This window comes from Ammodytes marinus (assembly GCF_949987685.1).
Source record: "Ammodytes marinus genome assembly, chromosome: 15".
Taxonomy (NCBI): domain Eukaryota; kingdom Metazoa; phylum Chordata; class Actinopteri; order Uranoscopiformes; family Ammodytidae; genus Ammodytes; species Ammodytes marinus.
Window position 1 is genome coordinate 25,111,775 of NC_137219.1, and position 27,750 is coordinate 25,139,524.

The 27,750-nt window shown below is 41.7% G+C and overlaps 1 protein-coding gene across 1 annotated transcript in view; it reads right to left on the reverse strand.

Moving 5' to 3' along the window:
- pxdn (peroxidasin) overlaps nt 1-27,750 on the reverse strand; it is a gene marked incomplete at its 5' end in the record, with an annotated part of 48,231 nt that overhangs the window by 11,809 nt on the left and 8,672 nt on the right. The window contains 14 exons of the mRNA XM_080042523.1: nt 4,128-4,285; nt 5,867-5,975; nt 6,623-6,779; nt 7,359-7,471; nt 9,123-9,398; nt 10,150-10,422; nt 11,350-11,519; nt 11,763-11,880; nt 16,134-16,303; nt 17,065-17,136; nt 18,348-18,419; nt 20,443-20,514; nt 24,237-24,308; nt 25,578-25,649. Of these exons, the coding sequence (XP_079898649.1) occupies nt 4,128-4,285; nt 5,867-5,975; nt 6,623-6,779; nt 7,359-7,471; nt 9,123-9,398; nt 10,150-10,422; nt 11,350-11,519; nt 11,763-11,880; nt 16,134-16,303; nt 17,065-17,136; nt 18,348-18,419; nt 20,443-20,514; nt 24,237-24,308; nt 25,578-25,649 (1,904 nt within the window). The remainder of the gene's footprint in view (nt 1-4,127; nt 4,286-5,866; nt 5,976-6,622; nt 6,780-7,358; nt 7,472-9,122; nt 9,399-10,149; nt 10,423-11,349; nt 11,520-11,762; nt 11,881-16,133; nt 16,304-17,064; nt 17,137-18,347; nt 18,420-20,442; nt 20,515-24,236; nt 24,309-25,577; nt 25,650-27,750) is intronic.

A 27,750-nucleotide genomic window follows, 5' to 3' on the forward strand; every position in this document is an offset into this window, starting at 1 on the left:
GTGTCTTGACATGCTGGTTAGAAAGCAACACACTATGTATATTCCTTTTGTCTTTAATAGTTTTTGTGTGGCGTTTGCGGGTTTAGCCATTTCTCTGACAGTCTCTGGACGTGAAGACGTTCCATCAAAATAAGTCCCCCCCCGGCACTATTTTGCAGGACACCGCTGCTGCTTCCCGGGGTTAGCCCCGCCCTAGATGATTGTGATTGGTTTAAACAAATACAAACAGGCTAGTCCAGTTTCCCCCGGTTTCCCCACCCGAATAGACGGCTCTAAACAGAGTGCTTCCAGACCATACTACGTGCTGTAGTTTGGTCTGGCTTTGCGAGACTACCTATTATTTAACATGTACTTTTTCATATTCTTTCAACATTAATATGGGTCCTCTTGTGACATCAGAAGGGGACTTAGCGCTACCTCCACCTGTGATAAGCATACCCCTAGATACCCCTGAATCTAGGGCCAATCAGAAGAGACTGGAAGGCGCCGGGGCAAAAACGGACCATTTCAGACAGAGCCTTAAAAGAGGAGATTCATCAATGGCACTGTGAGAAATATAAAGGATGTTTTGGAGTGGAAATAACCTTGTCCTTAGGGCACAGATAGCAGTATTTCATTCACCTGCCCTGACTGACTTTTACATGAGAGTTCCTATGTAAAAGCTCCAATGTGCAGTACAACATTGTCTATGTGTGTATGTGTTTTATGTTAACAATGCGGTCTTATGTATGAGAACAAGTGTTAAGTGTGTGTGGCCAACCTCAATGAGGGTTAGGCGAGACTTCCTGTTTAAATGGCATCACCTGCTACCAGCTTCCCACAATCTCTCACTGTACCCACATTGGCCGCGTTTCCCAGAATCGTTAAGAGCCTCTTTGGGCTAAGTACTACTTTGGAGCGCTCTTAAGAACGCTGTGAAAGAAGAATGCGTTTCCCAGATTCGTTCTTAGCGAAAGTAGTACTTTCACTAAGATGGAACTGAAAGACGGAGCTGACCCACTCTTTCAACCTTCTTAGCGACCAAATCGTCAGTGATCATGCTGCGTCAGGGAAATTTATTTCCTCCACTTTTCGAAATAATAAAACAATGTTCAATGCGGACCTGGCGCAATAAACATAAACTAATAGTAGAGAAAAAAATGTTTTAATGAATTACACGTTTACGTTTTCCACACACATGTGAGTTTATAGTACTACACATAAAAAACATCCACAACCCTTCAACAACAGCATTTCACAGATATCAAAGAAACAGATTTAATTGAACTCAGCTGAACCTCATCCAGAGCGGCTCCACCTGCTATAAAGGCGTTGCCAAAGTCCGCGCGTGTGAGAAACCATGGCTGCATTACAACAGCCTCGCCGTGCGCGAAGCCAGACGGTTTACATAAATGCATACGTGCGTCGGCACTTCTCCCCACTGGACGTGCTATCAGACCGGGCCGTCCAGGCAAAGTACCGACTGCCCCGGCCGTGCGGAGATCCAACGGCTGATCACTCTGGTGTCTCCACACACATGCAATTTTTCCTTCAGCCCCCCGGAGATGCAGCTTCTGACTGCGCTGCGTTTTTAAGAACATATCAACCTCTTCTGAGGTCCAACAACCCCCAGCCCCTACCCCTTTACCACCAGTCACCAAGCACTGATCACTAAACCATAAACCCACAACCACCACATCACCCATATCAACTCTCAGGCCTGAAGGCTGAAATAAATAAACAGAACCAGCAGGTGTAGGCTACATGTAACGTCCTGCACACTATGAGTATTGCTGCAGTGTCCGAGTGCTTTACCTGAAAGTCTGGCACTGGAATGCTGTTGAAAGGGCACACTATACGCACACGTCATTAACCTACGCTTAGATAAATTACAAATTGCCTGGGACTTTTTGTTGCTATAGGTTTGACACTCTCATTTCAATGCAAAATGATACACACAATACATGGTTGAAAAGGAAACCAAAGTAGTTTATTGAAACCATATGGGGGAGGGGTTACTCTGCGCTGTCTTTACTGGGCGTCTGCATCACCTGCAACGAAGGGAGATTGATTAGTGAAACCTTCGCACTCTTCCTTTTTGTTTGGTTCTGGAACTCCTGCCACTTCTTCCTCACAGCACGCCAGTCACGCAGGCCACATGGGATGGAGGGGGACATATTTTCGGCTATGGCCTGCCTAACACGGTTCTTCACCGTGATGTTCTTTTTGCCCCTTGTTCCCCCGAATAAAACTGCCCGGTGCTGCCAGACCTCGTCCACTAACGCCCATCTCCTCCGCGGTAAACGACGGTGCCCGCTTGTTTCTTTTTCTGCCGTTTTCTTCCACTCTCACATGTGTGTGCCTATCCACGGGGTATATATGCGCTAATGGGCTTGATTACTACTTGGATACACTTTAGGGCCACTGCAACAATGAACACTTGGTTGTTAGCATAAGTAATGAAAACACTGTCTCTTGCTCTGTCTTTGTTCATATTTCACAGAGCTTGTTTATTTTCCTTACCTCTCATTCTTCTCCAATCAAAAGTCTGCCCTTTGACAACCAATGCAACTCATTTTCTAATTTTAAATTTCGAAATCATATTTGAATGCACAACGGCAGGTGCTTATACATATAAAAATACAAAGCAACCCATGCTCTCCCAATGTCCCCCCACACACACACAAACACACACACACACACACACACACACACACACACACACACACACACACACACACACACACACACACACACACACACACACACACACACACACACACACACACACACACACACACACACACACACACACACATGCCTAATTGAGAGAATCTGTACCAACACAAAACCCACTGTCAAATGTGTCCTGTGCTCAAACGTTATTGTAGGTTAAGTGTTGTGTGGTGTGACATAGGGCTAATACAATTGTTTATGGGCTCCTCGTCAACTCCATGATTACGTCTCTTCGACTTGGGTCATACTTCAGAGAAAATGGCAAACAGATGGAGTGCCTATCCAGTGCCAAATGTTGCTCACAATAACATGGTAATGCATAAAGTGGTTGAGAATTGAATTACTGGCTGCATGGGACTTTGCTTAGGAAACTTGATGGGAGTTTCTTACTCAATCCACAGCAAGTCTTTAGCAGGATGTTATGTTTATTGTAGAAAGGAATTTGTTATCCATCCATTAGCCATACCAGCTTATCATCAAGGGTCACAGGGGATAATTATATTTGTTAAAACTGATACTACTAAGAGAATCAATAAACATCCAGAGTATATGCATATACAGTATAGCTGTAGTCTGATGACAGCTTAGACAAGCAAAAGACTGAATGGATGAATGAATGGAAGACAATGTGCCATATGAACAATGACATTTTCACTTTCTGTTGTATTTAATGAAGTGCATTTTAACTGTAACACAACCAGGTTTGAATCAGTAAATTGATTTGTGATGTCCGTACCACTATTGTCAGGAACAAGTTGACTCCACAGAAAACAAGATGAAAACCATTTCTTAATGACATCAGAATCTGTCTAGAGCAACACCTTTGAATCATTTCCTCTAAGCATGAGGTGGTTCCAGTGGTTATTCCCCTTGCTATGAATACAGTATAATGAACAGTAATATTGGGCCAATGGCTCCACCCTGCAACAACAGTAAACCAAAGCAAACTCCCATAGGCCCCCTGAGCTTGTTCACACCCTGACAGCGAGCAGCAGTACTTGGCTTTATTCAGCTACAGAGCCTTCAGATGTGATGCAATATCAATATAACTACAGTATATAGTAGTACAGTTCCATCATTGACAAAGCTTCAGGTATATTGAACATAATGATGGGATTGGGTTTATAGTAAAATGACCAACTAGAACATGTGTTGACTTGACACATTGTGGGGGTGCCCTAACAGATGAATGGCAAGGCCCATTTTGCTTTCCTAATCTTTAATGACCTGCTTCATTTAAACAGTTTCTATTCTTCAGTGTGCACATACAGTACACACATTTTACACAGCAGGTCTGGTGTCTCTCATTGAAATCATATACAGTAAGTTACATCCCTTCTCATAAACCTGCAGACATTGCACTGAGAGAGATGTGATCCAGTAACAGGTAAAGGTTGAATGATGAGCCTCACCTGTGCCGTTGGTGTCCACAGTTAGACCCTGGTTGACGTGGTTCTGGATGAGCAGAAGAGTCTGTTCAAAGATCTCCCCGGCCCGAGCCTGCTCCACTGTGTAGGGGTCTCGTGGATACCGGAACAGAGCTAGCAGCTCTGAAGGGGTACGAGGCTCACTGGAGACATGACGGATAGAGAGATAGAGTGTAAGGAAGGTGGACAGTGAACGTCATGTCATGTGTGGAGTGAGAAACATTAGAACATGTGTGTGAGTAAGGAGCAATGACATATTTAAAAAAGAATTTCAAATGTATGTTCTTCCAATACACCACATTAATATATTATTCTATAATCGCCTGATGTGACACATCATCGTTACAAACCAACAGATTGTGTGGCATTTAAGTGTGGTGAACCATTAAGCTATGTGTCAGATCCACAGTTCTATGAAAAACAAGATTCAAAGGTGTGCTTTCACTTTGCTTTTATCACTTTTAGTTTTGATAATATGAAAAGCCGTCAACACAGATACACTTTGTTTAAATAATGAACAGCTGCTGTCAACAGCAAACAACTCTCATGGTTTTACTGTCTGACACAACAATGATCTTTAAGATGAGATAAACTGTGCCCCTAACTTCTCTCATGTTTCTCTTATTCTCATTCTGTATTCTGTAATTCTGTTTTTTGTATTATTTCCAAACCAAGTTCATAGACACTGGTATCATCAGTCAAGCTTCCTCTTAACATGTGATAGTCATTAAAGAGAAGTGGAAATCCCTTAATCTCAATGTAGGTTACCATTATGTGTTCATGTGTGTTTCTCTTCTTCATACTTGTCTATGTGTGTGTGTGCACTGTATTTGTGGGCAGAGCGTATGTTTGTGAATGCCAAGAAAAACACAACTGCTAACCACATCATCCAACAGGATGGAGACACTGGAACATTGGTACACCACCTACATCTGACAGTGACACAGTGCAGTGCAAACGTCACTGGATCAACAAATACATAACCATGTATTTTATTATCCTGAAAAGGGATAAAATGTTGAAAAATGTTGATGCGCCATTGAAAGAGAGAAAGATGTAATAAAAGGCTGCTAACAAGCGGTCCCAAATATTGAATGCAGCTGTCAGAATAACTGTCATTCTAAAAGCTCTGAGCTGAACAGCTCCTCTTAAGGCACCATTTGTAATTGGAGTATTTTGATCTAAAACATTAAAACTGTAAACCCTGTGAACTGAATCAATATAAGCAGCCCTTCTGCAGGGCCACTCTCTTTTCCAGAAGGCGCTGACTCACACTAAGAAAATTCAAGTCATGCGCCAAGATGATGTCAAGCTATTTGTACTCTGACTGAGGCCTGTAGGTCTGAATGTGTGCAGGGCTAAACATTCAATAAGTCCAAATGCAGAGGGAGTAATAACATAACATTGATGCACAGGGGATTTCATTTCAATCAGAACTTATTTCAATTTAAATAGTGTATACAAACGCAATGAATGCCTAATCAAAAGCACAGAGTATACAACCTTTAGATGATTTCCAACACTCTAACGACATGACTGCAAAGAGTCACTGTGTGTGTGTGTGTGTGTGTGTGTGTGTCAAGGTCAAGGTCAAGGTCACTTTTATTTATATAGCACCTTATAAGAACCTAAATTCACCAAAGTGTGTGTGTGTGTGTGTGTGTGTGTGTGTGTGTGTGTGTGTGTGTGTGTGTGTTGGTGGTGTGAATTCCTTATTATCTTACCCATCAAAGAGACGTCTCCTTGTTGACTCAATAGCACTGTCCACATTGCGGATGGCCTGCTCTATGGACGTGCTCACAAACGTGTCCCCCTCTCTGCTGACTGCAGGAACTGTTGTCACATGGATAGACAGACAGACAGGCTCATTAGAACCAGGTTACACCAGGTTAAAACAACATCTAATATGTTTGGACCTACAACTTAATTAGGTTGTGAAGATGCATTCCCACATTTCCACTACATCCACTTTGACATATATAAGGTTAACAGTGGCTGGAGCTTTGGTTCAAAGTTGTTCTTTTATTTCCAGCTGCATACTGTACTTTGTGCTTTAGCTTCCCGTCTAGAGTGAACACATTTCTGGCAAACTGGCTGGTCTTTGAGTGCCATTGAAAACAGTGTGATTGTGACGTGAGGAGTAAGAGTCCAACAACAACTGAACAAATTGATACAGTTCATGGTTCACCAACAGAGTGCTGTAGTCGGAGCTGAGAACTCTCAGCAGGAAATGCAAACACACACAGGGAAGAGCTCACAGGAATCTGAATGCATTGCAGCAGACTGTGACTAAATGACTGACTGACTTGGACAAAGGAGATCAACAAAGGACTTCTCACTGTCTGGACTGTACACTACTGTGACAGAAAACACAATGAATAACCCATTTTGCATGATGTACACCCCCTTTTCCAACTTCCATGCTTCTCTTCCTCGTGAGTTGCAAATATTTAAATGAGAAAATATAAGCTGTGTCTCACCTGTGACAGTTAGCACCATGCTAACGACCTGGTAGCCGATGGGATTACGTGCGACACACTCGTAGCGTCCACCGTCAGCAGTGCCCACATCTTTCACCTCAAGATAACCATCTGGGCTGATGTGGAACTTACCACTCTCTGTCACCTGTACACCGTCCTGGGAGAAAGAGGGTGGGGGTGTGACAAAGGGCAAAGGTCATGACCGTGAGGGCTAACATGAGGAGGTGGGTATCAAATTACTAGAAAGTGATTTAGAGCCAGAAGTCTGAGCCGTTTGCGTGACGTGATTTTGACAAGAACTTGAATGAGCTTAAAGTAAATATGAAGAAATGTCTCTTTGTTGATCATAGTGGCACCTTTGGAGGAAGCGGTGGGGTTTCTATGACACCAGAGCCCAATCGCTTGCCAAGGCATGGGCATTTGTTTAGGAAGCAAGTGAAAAAGACCGCAGGATGCACAGTGATGAGGTGATGTATTTATATGTCAGATTGTCACATGGCGGATGTGAAACAAAGTAAACTTTGATTTAGTACCTTTCATGAACACAGGCTTATCCAGTCTGCCTGCTGAAAAACTCTGACCCGTTCAAAAGCATTAAGAATAACTAAATAAAAGTGATGTTCACGTTTGCTGTAACAAGTCATTACTGATAACACTGGCCCCCCTGAGCTCTTTCTTAACCCCATGGTCATTCAGTAAGCACCTTACTCAGCCAACGGGAGCTTTATCATCTAACCTTGTTCCAGGTGAGGACAGGTTGTGGCTGGCCCTGTGCGCTGCAGGGAATCTGGACATCTTGGCCAGACTCCACCGTCCGGTCCCTTGGAGCATTTGTGAAAACAGGCGTTACTGAATGAGTTAAAACATACACACACATGCGCATGTGTTAATGATTATACACCAGTGCTGAAAATACTGTACATGTAAAATGCATTTCACAATCAATCACAACAACACAACACATTGACTTTACTGTGGACCTTCCATTGTGTCCTGAATAAAGTCATTATTATATTATTATTAAAGCATTATACTGTTCTGCATATTGCTCACAGAGCATAGACACACCCAGTGTTAAGAGTTACTGCAGTTGCTATTCCCCCCCCCCCCCTCTATTACAGGACTGCAACACATTAAACAGCTTAAAGTCAATGTGGAGCAGTATAAAGGAATACTGTTTTTTGAAAGGAAAAGAAAACCCTTGCTGCATGTGGTAACAAATACTACAGTGATCAATTGCTCATTGTGGAACGAATTTGTGCAGTAATTCCTAAACTGGTTTTCACTCCCCCCCCATATTTACATGTTGTGCCAGCAGTGTCTATCACTTTTCAATTTGAAACTATGAACAGTAACTAACAGATGATACACACACACACACACACTCTTACGCACTTTTTCCGATCGAGTGAAAAGAGCCCCTCCCACACACACACACACACACACACACACACACACACACACACACACACACACACACACACACACACACACACACACACACACACACACACACACACACACACACACACACACACACACACACACACACACACACACACAAAATCAAATTCCTTCATGATTCCCATGTAGCAGCCAGTGGTGAGCCACCTGGCCTTGGGAAAATCCCACACATTTTAGAAGACAAAGTTGAGTGGGAGGCAGTTTCATAGTAGTCTGACACTAATTAACTGCCTTTAAATCAAAGTTGAACTTTCTAAAAGACTGGCTTCACTGTGGTGTACGGCACACAGCATCAAAGCAGCAGGAAATGTGTTGCCAGTACCACTTGATGACACCACAGCAACATAAAACAGTGAACTATATTACAGGGATAATGAGACATGCTACACATGCAAACAAGAAGAATCACATCCTGGTAATCCCTGCTCTCACTTTCTTCTAATGTTCTGTCTGTTCCTCTCTCTGAGCCTAATGCAGCCATAACACACTGCCAGCACGGTTATGGGCTTGTAACAGCGTGGGGCCATTATGCAACGTGTACTTTGAGCCATGTTAACAGCCATTACTACATGGAAAGACATGGTGTCATCATGGGATTACAGGCTGCAATGCTTTCCTGTGATACACCAAGCCTATCATCTCCGCCACACATACAAACAGCCCAAATGCATACGAGAAAGAAGCAGTGATACACACCAACTTATGTATGCCTTCTTCTGAATAAGAACACATGCAAACACATAAGGACATAATGGACGAATTACAGCATAGTACAGTCAAATACAGTATATTACATGTACATCGCACTTACTTATGTATCTGCTAAGAAAAGATGAAGAGATGCACACACAGATACACCACACACATCTCTGTCTTTCAGTAGTAGAGTGCAAAGTAACAATTTAATACCAGATTTGTATGTTAGGCATATGACCAATTAGCTATGCATGGATCACACTCCTGCTTAACATTTTACCGCTGAGCATTCCTCTCCTTATATAAGCTCATGCAAGCTTCAGCCAACATACACCCTTACCTCTCTGCTGGATGCTGAGCTGCACAGCAGTGCGTACAGTGCCCACGGGGCTGACTGCCTGGCACTCATACTGGCCCTCGTCGTGGGCTGCCACCCTGGTGATGCGCAGAGTCCCTGAAGACAGGACCACATGCCGGCGGTCCTGGGGTAAGGGACTGCCTCCACGCGTCCAGGCTATCACGGGCTGGGGGTAACCAGTGGCCTCACAGGGGAAGTCCACCGTGTGCCCCTCCAGCACAGACTGGTCCTGGGGCGTGACTGTTAGCTGGGGGATCGCTGGGTCACAAGGGGAACAAACCTTTTCATTTGGGTTGAAAATGAAATCTTGCTGCATAGGAGCCTTCACGTTGAAAGCTAAGGGTACAATTACAGCTACAGAAATAGTATGTCTAGCAGATACTGTAGGTCTGTTAGAGAAACTGGTAATATGACCGAATATTATTTGAATAAAATCCCAAAATGAGACACGCTACTAGATAACACATTAATAGTCAAAGATGTTGAGACTGGCAAGATCTGGAACAGGTGCTCTTAAGAGTTGTGGAAGAAATGGATTAGTTTAGTGTGGAGTAGAGCAGATGAATGTCATTGAGACACATCCTTAGAGTCAGATAAGACAGTGCAAGCTGTTTAAGAAAGTATTTTTTTGTTTAGTTGGAAGTAGGATACTAACATTATATATCACTACATCTATTACCTTGTCTACTGTGAGTAGGTTTTTCTAATACATGAAATGCACTCATATTAATAAAGACTTTGAGATGAGTCTCAAGTTGCAGTTTTGCCAAAGCATTGGAAGGACAGAAAAGAGATCATGCTGTAGAAACATAAGTTGCAAGAACAAAATGCAGGAAGCCATTACAAGCAAAGACAAGATTCAAGTGCTTTCAAGGAATGCAAACATGTTTTAAGTGCAGGAAATCCATCTCAATGATGAATAAATACTACTTCTACTACTTCTATTATTATTGAGAATGAAAATAAATAAATACATCTAAAAAAAAGTCCATTCAATTCTGGCTCTTACCTTGTACAATGATATACGCTGCTGCGTGTATGGTATCAACATTATTGGAGGCAAAACAAGTATACTGTCCTCCATCAGCCTGGACCACGTTCTGGATGAAAAGCCCTCCAGAGGGAGTGATGGTAATGCGGGCGTCGCTGGGCAGCGCTGTGCGATCGCCCTTTGTCCAGGAGACCCGGGGCTGTGGTTGGCCTGTGGCACTGCACTCCAGAGTCACACTCTCTCCCACCAGAACCTCAGTGTTCTGGGGCTGGATCACAAAGCTAGGCCGGGCTGGAGGAGCGGAGGGGGAGGGGAGAAGGTAACAAGTGGGATAGATTAATTAGATGAATTAGTAGAGCTGATTACATTTTTAAACCGGGTGTCCGGTTTGAATAGCCCCAGGGAAATTAGGGAAGACCTAGATAAATGTTGGTCACATGTAAAAAGAAATATATTGGAAAAGGTGTGCATTTGAAATGTCATTTTTTTGCACCAAGATGGTCTTTGTATATTTCTGTTAATACGACTACTTAGACTACTGCTAAAACAACATCCTATGTTTGTCCTATGAGTCATGTCCATATATGGCCAGTGATAACAGTAGAGGAAATATGTACACAGTGAGGGGCCTTGGGTTTACAATCACACGGAGACAGGAAACGCACAACATCTGCTCACAGAAAGTGTTCCTTAACAAGAGGTCATCGCTAGGGCCATTCCTCACCCCAAGATCATTCATGGGTCAGACAGCGACAGCTATGGCACTACGGCTGATTGATGGGCTGTTTAAGTGTTTATGTATGCCAATCAGAAGATGGAGCAAAACAGCAAGAGAGACAGAGGACTGACAGTACTTAATTTAGTGCAGACAGCTTGTTCTATTCCGATTACAGAAAGAGATGATGAACCAGAAGAACTTACTTAGGAAGCCGCTTTGTGTTCAAAAGTGATATTGTCAATAAATATTTTCCAATCGCGACAAATGTGTAATGAGGTCAATGAATGCCTTACACTTAAGTTGTATTGCACACATTCTGTCTGAGTAGAGCAATACGGAGAGAGACTCAAAGAGATGTTTTAACAAGAGGTTCACCTTCCTGAGTCTAGGTTAATTAGCCTGAACATTGATGATCTAGATTCCTACTTAAGACATTGCATGATTCAGCATTAGTAGTTGTCTGTGATGAGCAGAGGAGGAGACAGACAGCAGCCACTTACAGGGGGCTCCAAAGTAGCGCAGTGTGACCTGTGAGGTCTTGACCTCTCCAGCCACATTCTTGGCCATGCACTGGTAGACTCCCTGGTCCGTCTCCCTGGTGTCCTGGATCATCAGAGTCCCGTCTTCCAGCAGGTTCAGACGGCTGTCATCACGCATGTTCAGAGCATTGCTGTCAGGAAGGCACAGAGACACACGATACATCTGATTAGACACAAATCTATACACATATAGTCTTTTCATACATTGTTTTTTTCTAAAACTCCACATGACCATCAAGAGAACTGTGTATTACTGGCTTAATCCTCCTAATCTACTTTAAATGTCCACAATTGGGACCTAAATAGATTGTATTCAATCTGAGCTGGAACAGGCCAAAACAGTCAGTGAAGTCAATTCTTTAGTATTGCCTTACTTGTTCCTGAGCCAGATGATCTGTGGTTTGGGGTTGCCTTCGGCCCTACAGGTGAAGTACACAGTGTTCCCTGATGTGACATCAACATCCTGGGGCTGTGAGGTGATCCTGGGGACCTCTGGTGGAAAAGGCCAGACAGGAGGATGGAATGATATTATTGCAGGTATACAGTATGCATTTCCATGCATTTGTAAGCGCCGATCCTAGTGAATCTGTCAAGTGTTTCCAAGAACACTGTCTGGGTGATTCAAACCGCCTCAAGTGTAGGACACTGACCTGAGTGATTGTGTGGTTAAAGGGTCATACAACCTACTCCCCTTTAATCTTTTGTTGGCCACATAATGTTCTTACACATTTTTTTACATGCAAGTCTGTGTTAACACAGATGCTGGGGCAAATCATATGAACCAAAGTTGCCAGCTCCTAAAACACAATACACATTGAGTGAACATCTGCTCTCTTAGAAAGTCAAGCTGCCACACTCACCCGTCAACATACGCTACACACTCTCTGTGGCCCCTGCCCCACACACTTGTTGTACAGGACATATGGTGGACACATTTCACAACTGCTAGAAATGTGTCCACACAAGATAGAGAACAATCTATTATATGGGAGAAAAGTCTGTTTACCAGCCGGTAAAGCAAATGTAAACTCCTAAAAAGCTGAGAAAGTCAACACATCTCCCCTCCTACCATGAGGTGCCTTTACATTTACACCAGCAATTGTAAATGCATGGAGTTGTAAACCTTGTTTGTGGTAACCCAGACTACATCATGATCTAATGAGGACGTAACCTGGCTCATCAGATATCACTAATGCAGAGAGGAGGGACTTTATCTCAGAGGATGGCTGTTTTGACAGCTGTTCAACCCGCTGTGTATTGTTCTCCCCCGTTTACTGGGAGGAAAGCAGGAGCACAAGAAGGGTGGGAAGAAGAAGGGAGGTGTGGAATGGCTCCACCATGTTTCAAAGCAGACATTCTTTCGCTGCTTCCTTGCTATGCAGACAGATGAGGTGGATGGGGTTACATTAAGCAAGAATGGGCAAGTTGGGGCCATCAAATTAGCTGCTGAGGTTTAAATGTGGTTGACTTACAGTCAGCTGCCAAAAGGCCCGTCTGCCTGGCTTTGACTACAGCATTCAGCGGAAGCAGGAGGAAACACTGGGCTAAGACAGTTGGATTTACTGCCACAGGAGCTAACAGCCTGTTAGCAGAAACCACAATCGCCATAGAGACGTACACCAGACTTTACTTTCTACCTGCAGTGTTAAAAAGTATTGATACACTCCAACCTGTGCTTAAGCACCACTTCCCTCACCGTTTAAATACATCAAACCTTAACTGTCTCAATGCTTGAAAAAATGGCAATTAAAAGTTCTATACATAAAAACTGGTGAACTTAAATGAATAATAGCTACAAGGTAGAAGAAACGTAGCTGCTAAAATATTACTAGAAATACCTAAAAGCATTTCAACTGACTTCACTCTTCCAGTGAAGAAAGAATGAACTAACTCTTATTGCCACATGTCTACAAGGGATTTGACTGTTTAAAAGGAACGATTTTGGGCATTGACTGAAAAAATTAGATGGTGAAATCAAGCCGGCCAAAATGAGTTTCCTTTGTAAGGTGGCTGGGCTCCCCATTATAACTATGACTCAGGGAAGAGCGGCAGGCCTTCTTCACATTCAAATGAGCATCTAAGTTGGGCTCATCTCATCTGGCTTGGCACCACCTCGGGATACCCCTGGAGGAGATGGAAAAGGTTCCTGGGGAGAGGGAGCTATGCACTAGTGTTCTGTGCCTGCTGCCACCGTGCTTTTCAAAATGTGGAATATTAGAATGATTAGAAACTACGTTTCCACTCTAATCCATCTGGATAAAGTAGGCTTTATACCAGGGTGGATTGTGCCCAATAATATGATGAGGCTTCTGCATATAAAACAATGGCCAGCTTTCTCCAGCATCCAGTGGTTGAAATATCCCAGGATGCTGGGAAAGCATTTGAGCAAATAGAATGGCCCACAGTGTTTTCCACTCTTTCCTCTTTTGGTCCAAAGTGCTCACAGTGGATTGAAGCACTGTGTCATGAACCTGTTTAATAATATAAGAGCAACATCCTCATCTCAACTGTATTGTTCTACCAGACCAGAATATCACTTGTTTCCATTGCTGTTTATCTTCAGAATTACTGTAGATCCATTCAATTGCACCATCCAAAGAGATTAGGATATTTCAGTTTTTTTAGGGGATCATGATAACAAACAAGCATGCATGCAAATTCAATGTTGATGACCTAGGGCAGTGCATCAAATACAGTCATCTAGCAGTTAGCAAGTTCTAAAATAAATTGGATCAAAAGTGAAGTAAAACAATTGAATGGTTGTATTACAGACATTGGACCAGCTTCTTTCATCCATAAACTGGAAATGATGAAATATTTAGGTGTAACGATTTAAAACATCGATTACTAAAATACTTGATTTGAATGCTCAATTTCTACTCCGAGTAAAGGAGGTGGTCAGGTCCTACGTTGGCAGAGATGAACATTGTGCCAAGATTACCATTTTTATTTTCTTCTGCTCCTTTGTATATTTAAAAGTCTTGGTTTGATAACATGAATAAGGGGTTTGTCAACTTTTTGTGGAACGACAAGAAGCCAATCACAAAAAATGTCACTGGGTATGTATAAAGGGGTCTGGGAGACCCAGGATGCTATGCCATATACAGTATCTTCTGATTTGGGGCAATAATAATGTAGTACAATGTAGATACAAGTTCAGGATTGGCCAAAGGAGTGTAAGGGACAGTAACAAACTGATTTTCCTATCATCAAGGTGGTATCACTTATCCCTCCCACAGAGCTACATTATGGCATTAAGTTGTGATAGCAAACAAGTTCATAAAAACATCACACGAACTGCCTCATCCTCCTTCTGGATATGGAACGTTACAGCCTTCAAGTTACAGGAAACCTTCTGTACAGATATCTCACAAATCACAATGGGGAGTTTTTGTCTCACATCTGTAAAGGTTGTTGAATCAATCCTCCTGTAAATTCAACATTCTCATCCAGTTCAGTAAGATTCAGAGCTTAACAATGGAATAAATTACAAATTTAGAAACTTGATTCCCCCCTTACATGATCCATACAGATGATTAACTGAATGATATGTTTAATTATGTGGCACTGTACAGTAGTTATGGGGTACACACACTCAGACAAAGAGCGTCCTCATCTCATAGGCTGCTGCTGGTCTGATACTGGAGGGCCAGAGGCCAAAGTGAGGGGGTTTTTACCCAGACCAGACACAGCTGTTGGGCTATGAAGAGTCAAACAGCTGGGTGCAGGCATACCTCAGACACAAAGAGAGGATACACCTGTGTGTGTGTGTGTGTGTGTGTGTGTGTGTGTGTGTGTGTGTGTGTGTGTGTGTGTGTGTGTGTGTGTGTGTGTGTGTGTGTGTGTGTGACTAACGCTGACTAAGTGTACCTGCTGTTTGCTGACAGTAAGGCTGGGTTTGTATGTAGAATGATTTGTGGTTTAAGTTAGATGTAGTGTTTATATGGAACACACATGCAAGCTGCTATGCAGCCATGTGTGCTTCTTGTATATGCCTGTCCGGAGGTGTTTTCCGTCATAAGTTGTCCCAATGTACAACAAAGTCAGTGTTTTCTTACATGTTCTGTCTGGTCTATGTTTTTAAAAGGTGTAGTCTGCGATTCTGTTTGTTGTCAAAATATGTGTATTAACATCATCATTTTTTTCAGCGCCCACACAGTACAGACAGGTAGAGAATTTTGACGATGTATTCATTCTTTTTTTCTGAAGATAATTTTTTGGCATTTTTGTGCTTTATTATACAGCTTTGGATAGCCAGAGAGGAAATGGGGCAGAGAGGGGAATGACAAGGAGATAAAGAGCACAAGCTGGATTCGAATCCTTCGTCTGCTGTGAAGAGGACTGAGCCTCTATAGGGAGGCGCTGTAACCACTACACCACCAGCGGCCCCTCATATTCATTTATTTTAAAGAAAAAAGTATTTTGACAACAAGCGTTCTCACTGACTGCACCTTCTATGTTGCACCACATTGAACTAGGCATGATGTGACTGAATAGAATAACTAGTATTACTCCGTAAACTGATCTACATGTAAATAAATACATGAAGATTTTGAAAAGTACCAACACATATTCAATGATATTCCAGCCCCCCCCCCCCACCCCAAAAAAAGAAAAAAACATACAGTAGTTGTAAAAAAAAAATGCTGTTGTACAAAAAAGAAGGGCAAAAAAAAGTGTGCCCCCTAAGACTGTATTCCACACATGTCACTGTGCATGTAAAAGTCTGCTTTATCTGTCCTTACCACAGTTGAGTTCCTGAGCGGTGAGCGTTGCCACTGATCGTCCCTGTAAACGGCTGGGATAGTCGCAGGTGGCAGCAGCCTGAGCGTTGCCCGACTCAGCGTATTGCTTCAGCAGGTCAGCCAGCCACAGCAGCTCACAGTCACAGTTTAATGAATTGGAATCCAGTCGCCTGATCACACAGACACATGGCGGGTGAGTAATAGTTCCTACAGTGTATGACACGTAACTGTGGAGCAGCAGTGAAGTGGAATCAGTCCAAACAGTGGGGCTCAGCAGACACAAACTATCTCCCTGCTTGGTACCTGATCCAGCTTTCACTGCCACCACGTGTCCATTATCCATGACATGCTTTTAAGAAAGTAACTTAACTGGCAACAGATACATTGTCGAGGCTATTTGTGAAACCTTTTTTAAATTGTATTTATTCATAAAATACTTTAGAAAAAAGTGTTTTTGTAGCCTAAGTATGTTACATTTCAAGTCACATACAATTTCGAGACACTTTCAAGGTATTTCTTTTTAAGCACACTAGTGTGGATTCAAACAAATACCAGGCAAGAGGAGGATGGAGTTTGCTTGTACTAGAGATGGCTGGCTTCATGTTTTAACCCCAACATCTCAGAGAAAACATAAGCATCTTCTGTGCACGATGGATGCTCTCTGAATTCTCATCATACCCCACCCTACACAACCCCTTCCAATCCCCCCTGCAGCTGACTCAAAGACAGAACAGCAAAGTCATAGGGACCAAGCTGTGATCCTTGACACCATCTTGAAACCATCTTGCAGCCAAATAAGTGGGAGAACACTAAAGTGGTTAAATGGCATTTAACTGACAAACAGACTGGGTGTGGTGGGAGATTACTACAGAAATTGACAGAGAAAATAAATCTCAAAAGATAGTTGAATGGTAGGGACTTTTCCACTTACAATCGCTTCATGGCCTGAAGATGAGTGAAGGTTCCTGGGACTAGCTGGGTTATTCTGTTGTTGTGCAAAAACCTGAGTGAGAGAGAATAATTAGATCATTGAAATAACACATGTTCGCTGGAGATGGCTTTGTATGCCTTTAAACTAACTATAGTGGATACCTTTAAATTCATGTTGAGGACGTGCCTTTGTTAACAGTTTTGATAATTATCAATATATAAGCAGTTATTCATCTTCTGTAGGAAACCAATCTACAGATATGCTCTCTGGCCACTTTGAATGTGATCATTGAGAAATTCCTCAACAAGCCAATCAGAGTATACGTCTGGGAATTTTCTTTCTCCCCCATTCCCCATGTTTGCAGGTGTCTCTCCTTCTATTCACCCCCTCCAGAGAGCTGAAAGTACGGCTATACTGGGCAGCCACTGGCCCATAAACAGGAAGAATGAAAGGGAATTTAATAGGACTTTCTTCAGACCATAGACATCTGGTAGAGAGTTTAAAAGCAGAGGCAAGATCATAACTGCCTGTTAGCAGGAAGGATCTTATCAACATTGTTCGCAGGCAGTGCTACACAGTCTCAGGCTATATATAAAACAGCTTGAAAACATTTACTAACATACAGTAGATGATTGATTGTTTTTGAGAATATTATCAGTGATTTGTGTTAACACTTCGTTCAAAGTGGCATTTCTATCTGTGAAGGCTATATGTGTTCTCAAGACTCAAATCACATCCAGGGGGCAGTTCTCCTGATTTCTCTGATTGGACTGAATAAGATTAATTCCGGAAGCAGTATAATTAGAAAATAAATGCAATAACTTATAGCAAAGCATTTCTTGACAGGGTTGAACTTGAGTAGTTCAACATATGAACTATTGTGGAAGGAATACACCATCTTGCAACTCCAACAGGTTAAACAAAATGAGCCAGATGGGGAATATGTCAATGTCAGGGATCAACTCCCAGATTCCTCTTCATTGCTGTATTATTGTTTGAAGCATCGGCAAACCAATCTCTTTGCTAAACTGGGAGCACCTGAGGCTTTTCCTCCTAATGTCACGCTATGCCTGAGTGGATTCTTTACTCCTTACCAAGTAATTGTGCTTTCCCATTTGTATCAAGCGTCCTACTGAATACAGTTGTGCTAGTGGATCTTTTAATACATTTATCGTGTGGGAACGTTTCAATTGGGAAATGCTTGATCTTTTTAGGAGATGTTTTAGGATGGAGACTGAACTGCATAGGAATGTTGGGTGAAAGGTCATACGGGATGCACTCACAGTCGTTCCAGCTTTGGTAGGTGAGTGAAGGATTCAGGTTCCAAAGACTCAATGTTGTTGAAGTGAAGATACCTGGAGAAGAACAAAGAGTACGGTAAAAGGCACAGTAAAACGGGATTAAGGGCTCCCTGTCTGACAACATGTAATTTCATCGTCCTCGTAGGGCCTAAGAGCTGGCTAAATGAGAACACTGAAGTAGCCCCCTGTCATTCCTGTTCACTTGTCCATAACTGGCACTTCAAATGACTGAGATAACACTTTCAGAAAATAGTGCTATACTATCTAGCTCCAGGTGAATGCAATCAGACTAAAGGAATTTGCACATCGGGCATTCATCTTGGACAGCTGATGTACAGGGTCTGAAAATCTAGGGGCTGAAGTCTTGAGTTTGAAAGGAGATCGCCAACAGGTGAAAAGCAAGTACGACGATTATCTTGTGGAATGCAAACATAATTTATGCCGCCAGAAGCCTTTGAGCTGAGAAAACATAAATCAAACCACATGGTAATAAATAAAGGGTTAGGAAAGTGAAATTCAACTTATGGTTGAATGGTGACTGTGAGTTCAGTTCAGAGTAAAGCAACAGTCAAAGCATCAGCAGCAGAAAACAGACTGAGAAAGAGTAAAGCAGCAGAGAATGTCAAATCAAATACTATATCAATCTAATATACAGTAGTTCACATGACACAATACTTCTTAGTTTTGTCTGCATGTACATCTCTAATGGTGATTCTTAGCTGTGTATGTAGAGGCTGTAATGCACATCCAACATGTTCTGTGTGGGAAAATATGTGTTTGAAAAATGCAATGCAGTTCAGACAAGTGACAGCCAAAAAGGTTGAATACAGCCAACCCTAAATGAATTTTAGAATCACGTAATCAACCACTGAATCAGCAACCTGCTTTAGTTTCAAACTATTTGTGTAACAGTATAGCTCTTACAAGTTTAACTGGCAATAGATGGAACTTTAAGAGTGTCAAGATGTATAGAAGAACGTGGCATTCAAATGTCTCACAATAACTTTGCTGTAAAGCTGTGATCCTGTGTGATCCTCCGTTTCTCCCGGGCAAACCCACATGCATGCTGGCAAGACGTGTATTTATTAATTGCCTCCAAAGAAACATGTGACTTACTATTAAACTATCCTAAGTACAAAAGTAACAATGTTTGAAACCAGTGGTGGGCACTGAGTGTGATGTTAGAATTGGCTTTACTTGTTGAATAAGCCATTTGTTCTCTGTTGATGCAGGTAGAGAGGTACAATAGGTCACAGTCTCCTCAAGACTACAGAAAGCCTTATTTACAAAAGAAAGGGTGCATATCAGCCAAATTGGTTGTGGTCATGACACACTTATTGACATGATCATTTCTGCTAACAGTGGAAAAAACTCCTTCTAACACAATCTGCATGTATAACAATAAACATATAACAAATGCTGGCCTTAACCAGTCACTAGTTTCTGACTGTCAAGACTCACAGAAAGCAGTTGTATCACAGATATTGAAACATAATGCACTGGGCGTTTCTCACAAATACACACACAGCACATTGGAGGAGCAGAGTGGTTTAGACACAATGCAAGTCAAGCTTTGGTCTAAAGCAGACACTCCAACTCAAGCAAAACACTGCTAGCACTACTAGCAGCACAAGGCTTAATCTCATGCTTCAGGCGTTGCATGGGGTTGGCGCATATGCATGACATGCGACTCATGCAAAAGGGTCAAAGGGGGTCAGCGTGGCATACAAGGGTGGGTGCACACATGGCATGCATGGTGGGGGAAAATGGACAGGGGGGGCACACGTATAGGGGTGGTGGTGGCGGAGGGTGTCACTTTGATGAAAACTAACTGAACAGAGCTGTTAGGATACTTGTGTAAGGCCTACACAGTCATAGCACAACGCATTCTTAACAGCTCAAACACATCCATGACATGCCTGCCATCATATCATTTAGCCTAGAAATCACTAATGCAGACTTCTTTCAGGAGGGGAGGGGAGACTTTACAGACGGAGAGACATATAGGTGGGAGGAGGAGGAGGGCGGCGAGCAGAAGGAGCGAGCGTGTTGGTGGACGAGGACGTTGGTCACTTACAGTTGCTCAAGAGAGACAAGCCCCTTAAATGCTTGTCTGTCAATTGATTGGATTTCATTCTTGTACAAATAGCTGAAAGGAGAGATAATCAGTAGCATTAGAAATACACACACACATTCACACAGGTTCATCTGAATTATGTCTGGTTATTCATTAACATAGCCAGTTGTAGCTCATTTCCTGTAAGCTCGCAAATAGTTGGAACAGTTTTACAGAAATCAGACCCGTTGCGTAATTAAAACTTTAATGTGAGAATACATCTCTAAACTAAATGTGCAGCACTGACTGTTACATGTGAGTGTCATGTTCACTACTGCAGTGTGTTTTCTGATCAGCCACACACGTTTACCAAGTAGAGAGTTTTAGCACACTCAAAGACAAAGAGCCTTTACCTGTGCATTACCTACAGCACACACGTTGAAGACATTTGATACTAGAAAAGTAATGGCTTACAGTTGTCTACTCTTCCATGTCCCATATCTCTGTTTCACTTTCCACTCTTGCATTCAAGATGAGACACGATGAGAGATACTGAACTCCCCACAGCTCAAGTGATGCACTTTATGGATAAATAAACATCCTCTTTTTTTTCATGGCATGCACTTCTCAGTGCTACAACCTGTCTGTGTCAAAGCTATCCTACCGTAGCAGGTCAACGCTTTATACAGAAATACATTTTCCATTTGTTAACGGTGACATTCATAGAATCATGACACTGCCTTCATTCATGTTCCAGATGATGATTGACAACAAACCAAAATTATTATTAAATTTTCATGAAAATAACTTTTGTAGAAATAATGATAAATCAACCTCTGTCATTAGTGACAGCAGAGTAACCAGGTCTGTTGTTGCTATACCTATACTAACCTGTAACAACTAGGGCTGTCAAATTAACGCGTTAATTTCGATTAATTAATCACAGAAAAATTAACGCGATTAAAAAAATTAACGCAGATTAATCGCACTTCTATAATGCCTTTTGACCCGGTGCAAAAGTGGTGCGGAGCTGCACTTGTAGCTTTGGGTGTGGGTTAAAGGGAGAAAGGTAAAGAGAGAAGCAAGGGAAAGGGGCCGACTCGAGGGCTCTATGGACGGTTTATGGGATGCATGAAGGTAGGAAGACATCTTACTTAATTCTCCGCAGTGTCCGTGCATTATTTATTTAGTGGGTGCAACAATGTAGGCTAGGTTCAAAACAGTAGTAGGCCATATCTCTCAATCTTCCTCCAATTTTGTTTGCTAGCTGTGTAGCACCCGCCCCGTGTGTGTGTGTGTGTGTGTGTGTGTGTGTGTGTGTGTGTGTGTGTGTGTGTGTGTGTCAATATTTTTGCCTATGAGTAGGCTACGAAATGGTGGCAGTGCAGCGCTGTCTGTTGTGGGAGATGGAAAGTCGTAATTTTGTCTGCTTGTTTTTTTGAGAAAATTCGGCGCTAGTTCATGTATAAAGCTGGCTGAGGGGAGGAGACAGAAGTTACGAGAGACGGAGAGCGAGCGAGCGCGCGCGAGAGAGAGAGAGAGAGAGAGAGAGAGAGAGAGAGAGAGAGAGAGGGAGAGAGACAGAGAGAGAGAGAGACAGAGAGAGAGAGAGACAGAGAGAGACAGAGAAACAAACTGTAGCAGGCTATACAGCTGTTTACAAACAGGTATAAAAGTGTCACATAAGTATGCGATTAATTTAGATTAATTAATCACAGAGCCTGTAATTAATTAGATTAATTTTTCTAATCGCTTGACAGCCCTAGTAACAACATATTTGCTTTTAACTTCTTAGCAGGAGCCCAAATTGGTCCATGACTGTATAAAATGGCTGACTGCTTGTGCACACATTTTGCACGAAACAACATTTTTTAAGATTGAGGGTTCAAATCTCAACGGGCTTCACTTAAATGACAACAAATCCTTTCATTAGTAACTGAAGTTACTGCAGTATGCACTTAAACCATCAAATCATCTACACTTTAAAAAAACATGGTAAGTATGTTATAAAGAAAACTTTAAGGTCAACCATTATGCAAAATTCACTTTTTCATCTCTTGTAAACATTCATATGGGTCCCTGGTTGAGAGAGATGCTCTTAAACGGAACATTTCAGACAGAGGCTGAAAAGAGGCGATTCATCAATGGCACTGTGAGGAATATAAAGGCTTTTTTGGACACTAAACCATGAAAACAGTTTCTAGTAGAAACCCAAATTATGGGGGCGCCCTTAGCTCAGTTGGTAGGGTGTCCCTCCCATGGGCCTCAGCCAGCAGAGGACCCGGGTTCGATTCCAGCCCACGGTCGTTCTCTGCATGTCACTCCCCTCTCTGCCCCATTTCAACTCTGTCTCTACACTATCAATAAAGCATATATATAATATATATATATAATATATATATATATATATATATATATATATAAACCCAAATTACAATTTTGAATCTGAAAATAATATGTGACCTTTAAATGACTGTATGTGCTTTGATGCATGTGTGAAACACACTAAGTGATAATTACAGATGGATCAAATGCTGCTGAATATGAGTGAAGAGGCCTGTTGACCTCTGTTTGACTTGTTTATGGAGGTGGAGGCATAGACATCCACTCAGCCATTAGTTGGGTTTACATGAAAGAGTGGGCAGGGAGTGGACTTTACTGGGGTCCAAAGGAAGTGATGAGGTGAGAAACAATCTAGCCCCCAGCTACAGAGAAGAGAATGGGCAGGAAGGGAGACCCTCACCCTAATCACAGAGGTTAGTGGCTCTAGGTCAGCTCTGCTTTAAAGTAAAGAGTGGCTCTGTCATTACCATAGTGACTAAATAGCTATAGGATTTCATTCCGACATAAAGAGCGGGAATATGGGCTGGGAATGTGCCTGTTTGTGTTTGTTGTGTCTAAAGAGAGAGAAGCCTGCACATCCCTTCCCGTCCCTATCTCTTCAGCTAGGGACAGAAACATGTATGATCTTGAATCAGCTGTGCCGTGCTGGTGGTGATCTTTTCCAGACACACATGCCTCCATCTTTAGATCCTTTGAATATATTTGACCTTTATCAGACATCAGGCCTAACCATGCAGACAACTCGTTTTGCTTAATTAGATACAGGCTGTATCTAATTAAGCAAAACGAGTTGTCTGTATCATACAGCATTAAACATGATGTCATATTTAGTCTCTCTCTCTCTATGGACAAAACATCCCACCAAACACAAACAAACACCATATAAAGCAAATGAAATGTGCACGCAGTCAGGATTTTCCTGTTAGCACTGTAGGTCCATATCTAGCTGTGAGAACAAACAGTGCTTTCACCACTACTGAGGTCAGAGGGATGAAATGTCAGTGACTAATAAAGTGAGAAAAATAGCAATCCCACAGAAACCTTGAGGCTACACACTCCTCACATATCTCTTCTCAGCTGTCAACACTTCCACACACACACACACACACACATTCTGAGGATGAGACCAGTGGAGACGTTTAATACATGAATTTGTGTGTACACAAAACTTTAGTGACTAAGTATTGTGATGCAGGACACATTTCCATGCACACAGACAATAAAATGTTATCTAATCTTATCTTATCCTAATTTATTTTCACTGATTGATAATTCACTTTTACAGTGATTATACAATGAGTTTTTTGGGCAATACAATGTAAACCATGTTCTACTATGCTTGCTATTCTACAGAGGAAACTTCTTCAACAGTGACTGTTTGCCTATTAAGTCTGACAGAACAGAGACACACTGTTTAAAGATCTATTGCTTTATCTCAGCAGCTAAATCAAATTGGCATGAAGGTAACTTACAGATATTTGAGGTTTTCCAGGTCTTCGAATGCCCCCCTGGGGACTCTTCGTATATGATTATTGTTGAGGAGACTAGGAAGAAAAAAATACAGGTTATTTTGAGATGATAAAATGGTCATTTTAAGAGGATAATACCATGTATATAACAAGTCAAAACGCAGTTCAGTGTGCATCACAGCTCTTTGCATCAGCAGATACCTGACTTGTTGCTGCGTAACAATATGTTCTTGGAGTTCTTGGTCAGTTTGCTCACATACTTGACTTTGTTCATCGGTTTAAAATCACGGGGGATGTGATTTAAAAATTGAGTGGTATAAATATATATATATTTTTAAATGTTTTGTTATTGCTTGTTCACTCTTTTTGTGTCGTACGTCCAAAAACATACCATTAACAAAACAATATTATATGCATTTTATAACCAAACTAAAGTAGATAAAAAATAAAAAATACAAGATCTACAGATCTACAGAGAGTGATTGTCATAGAAAAGGCTTTCCTCTTCAATGGACATGACATACATATGTCAACAGTTATACTGACTAATGTGACTGAAGACCGATAGATGTCAGAAAACTGTTCAGGGTATGAAGCCTTCAGCAGTCAGAGTGGCTGCCTGCACTGCTCTCCTGCCTTAAGGGACGTTGCTTCACTGTCAAACTAAATCCAAGCCACTACGGCCAAGCCCTTCAGATATTCTCATGTTTATTAACTCTTATGGATACATGTCTCAATCTACACATCTAACCTTTAGATGTTATTGCTCAAGGCCTTTGCAAATATTTGAATGAGGTGAGGTTTGATTTATCATAACAGTCAGCTGAACAGTCTAAATTGTGGTCTGTCAAGATACCAATATGGGTACACATAAGCTCAAGTATGCACACATTTCTTCAACATTTCAAGAATGTTGCAAAACTAATGTCTTACCAATGAAAAAAAAAGAAAAAAAACTTGGAACATTTCTGCTTTGTTAGCTTAGCAATGCACCATGTAGCAGGCTGGACATAGGATAAATAGCCCTGTGGGTGGAAGTGGAAAAATAAATTCCTTAGAGATTACGAGCCTGACCTACATGTGTGAAACCATGGCAGAACGGAGCAAGAATTTTCCTGTGTGTGCGTGTGTAATGCAAACAGGACTTTCCAGGGAAGTGACAATCATTTAACAGAGTGCTGTTTTAAGGAAATGGGCTTAATTCATATATAATAAAATGTCTTCTCGAGTCATTTCCTTTTTCTTACAGGACGTCCATATTGTTCAATACTGTAAGGAAACATAAAGAGCTTATACTATATTTCAACAAAAGCTGACAAGCATACATGCAGAGCAGAGACTTACAGTGTGTTGAGGTGCTTCAATCGTCTGAAGGAACCTGGTTGTAAATCCTTGATTTTGTTGAACCTCAGATCTCTGTGGAGCAGAACAGGAAGGGATATAATTAGAGAAAAGCTGTACATAAATGTAATATTACATTTGTACACGTCTGCACAAGCTGTAGTCCACAGCAGAGCATTCACGTAATAATCCTGAAGGATAATTGGACACATTACTCATCTCACAAACACACCTTTGTCAAGCTTTAATCATGAGGACAGATACTATAAGATTTGCCCCAAAGATAACAAATCACAAGGCTAGTCGCAGCAGTCAGCAGGTTTCACTACCTTTCTGCTAATATAAAGAGGCTGTGTAAAGGGTATAGAACATTTTGACGTGACACTAATCACTGATTCTCACATGAAATGACTTTCTGAACCAGGGAAGTGACACGCTAAAGACCCTGATACTGCATGACGCCCTGTGAGGGTGAAGTCACTTCTAAACCCCATGTGGCATTACCAAACACTGTGTGTGAAATTGGAACATTTCATCTGAATGGTGATGTTATGTTTGTGGAACTTAGGCTCTAAGCCATCTGACCTTCAACTGAGCCAGTTGCTTAATGTATTTTTACAAGATGAATTCCATAAGTAGAACCAGCCATTACTATGAGAAGCATATTCACTCACTCTACCAACTGTATGGTATTTACTGGTGCTTTAAACACAACAGCCATGTTAGACAGCAGTGCATTAGTTGACCCAGCATGTCATCTGAAAACGCCTCCAGCCAAAGACATGAAGACAGCATTTGGGTGGAACCATAAAGTGGATTTATCACTGCACAGAGGAAAGAGAGAATAACTACATGAACCTTTCTCTCTTAGAAAGATCAACTCCCCCAGAAACAGCTTGGACTGTCTACCAACATTCTTGTTAGCCAATGACCTAACAAAGTAAATACTGGGTCAAGCAGACATAACATACTTCACTTATTATGCAAAACTCTCGAGATGCCAGGGTGATGGGAATCTTGAGATAAGTTCCTTTATTTTAGCTTGGAAGAAAATAAATAGCTTTACTTTGCTCTTCTTCTGTTAAATAATGTCTGACAGCCTACGGTATCCATCCCAAGTATGCTAATGTAATTTAGAAGCTGTATTTATCCATTAACTTAGTATTCATCTTTGCCATTCCCCTTAATGCACAACAGGCAAAGCATCATAGAGCTTTACATTGACTAGAGTTTTCTTATATTTCTGTGAAAATGTAGGCCAAATTTAAAAAATCAACTGATTTCATAGCAAGTGAAATGTGTATGGGTCATTCCCTCTGTAAAAGCCCTTACATATGGATCCAATCACCGTGAGTCCAACATTTTCATATGCTCACTTCCTTTCATATAGACTGCGAGCTAGTGCAAGAATTCAATCAAAGAGCATTTCTGTAACTGAGTGCTTTGTGCAACTAGTGATAGTTCTGTTTCTGGGACCACTGTTACACGGTTGGTGAGAAACTTCATTAGGTTCTTACTGTCAAGATAATACAAAATAAAACTGCAGCATTGCTGATACAGCAGCTTCTGAAACATGGCTAGCTTTGACCAAACCATAAAACTTTTTCATCGGAAAGTTGAGTTAGAATCAACAGGTTTGATGCATTTGGAGCACTAAGAAAATGAGCAGTTATACATTTTGGACGGAGAGAGTGGTGAAGGTCTTCTATAGAAAGAAGAGGGATTACTGCTAGGTGAAGAGGCATGGTGCATGCACTGTCCTGACATGCTCAAACAGGGGCTGTTCTACTCAACTGCCTCCAGCTGGGAGGGGAGGGGGGGCTAGGCTACATGCTGGTTCAGGCAGCACACATCTCAGGTGCATACATGAAATGAATGTTTATGATTTCTGCTGAGAGAATTGTAAAGTCAAATGAATGGTCATGCTTACCTCACAGGATTTGTTGGAACCTTTAATGTTGGTTCAAACAGTATCCTTTGTATAATGGTCTACATGGCACTAGGTTTAAAAAACCTAACCAACTCATCTTTTCACACATGCATTATATATTCAACCCCCATAAGAGCTATGGAGTGGTTAAACTTTAGAGGTAGATTTAATCGGGCAGTTAATGGCATTATGAGATAATGGGCATCGACAGATATCTGCACTCACAAGGTCGATTAATAAAATTAA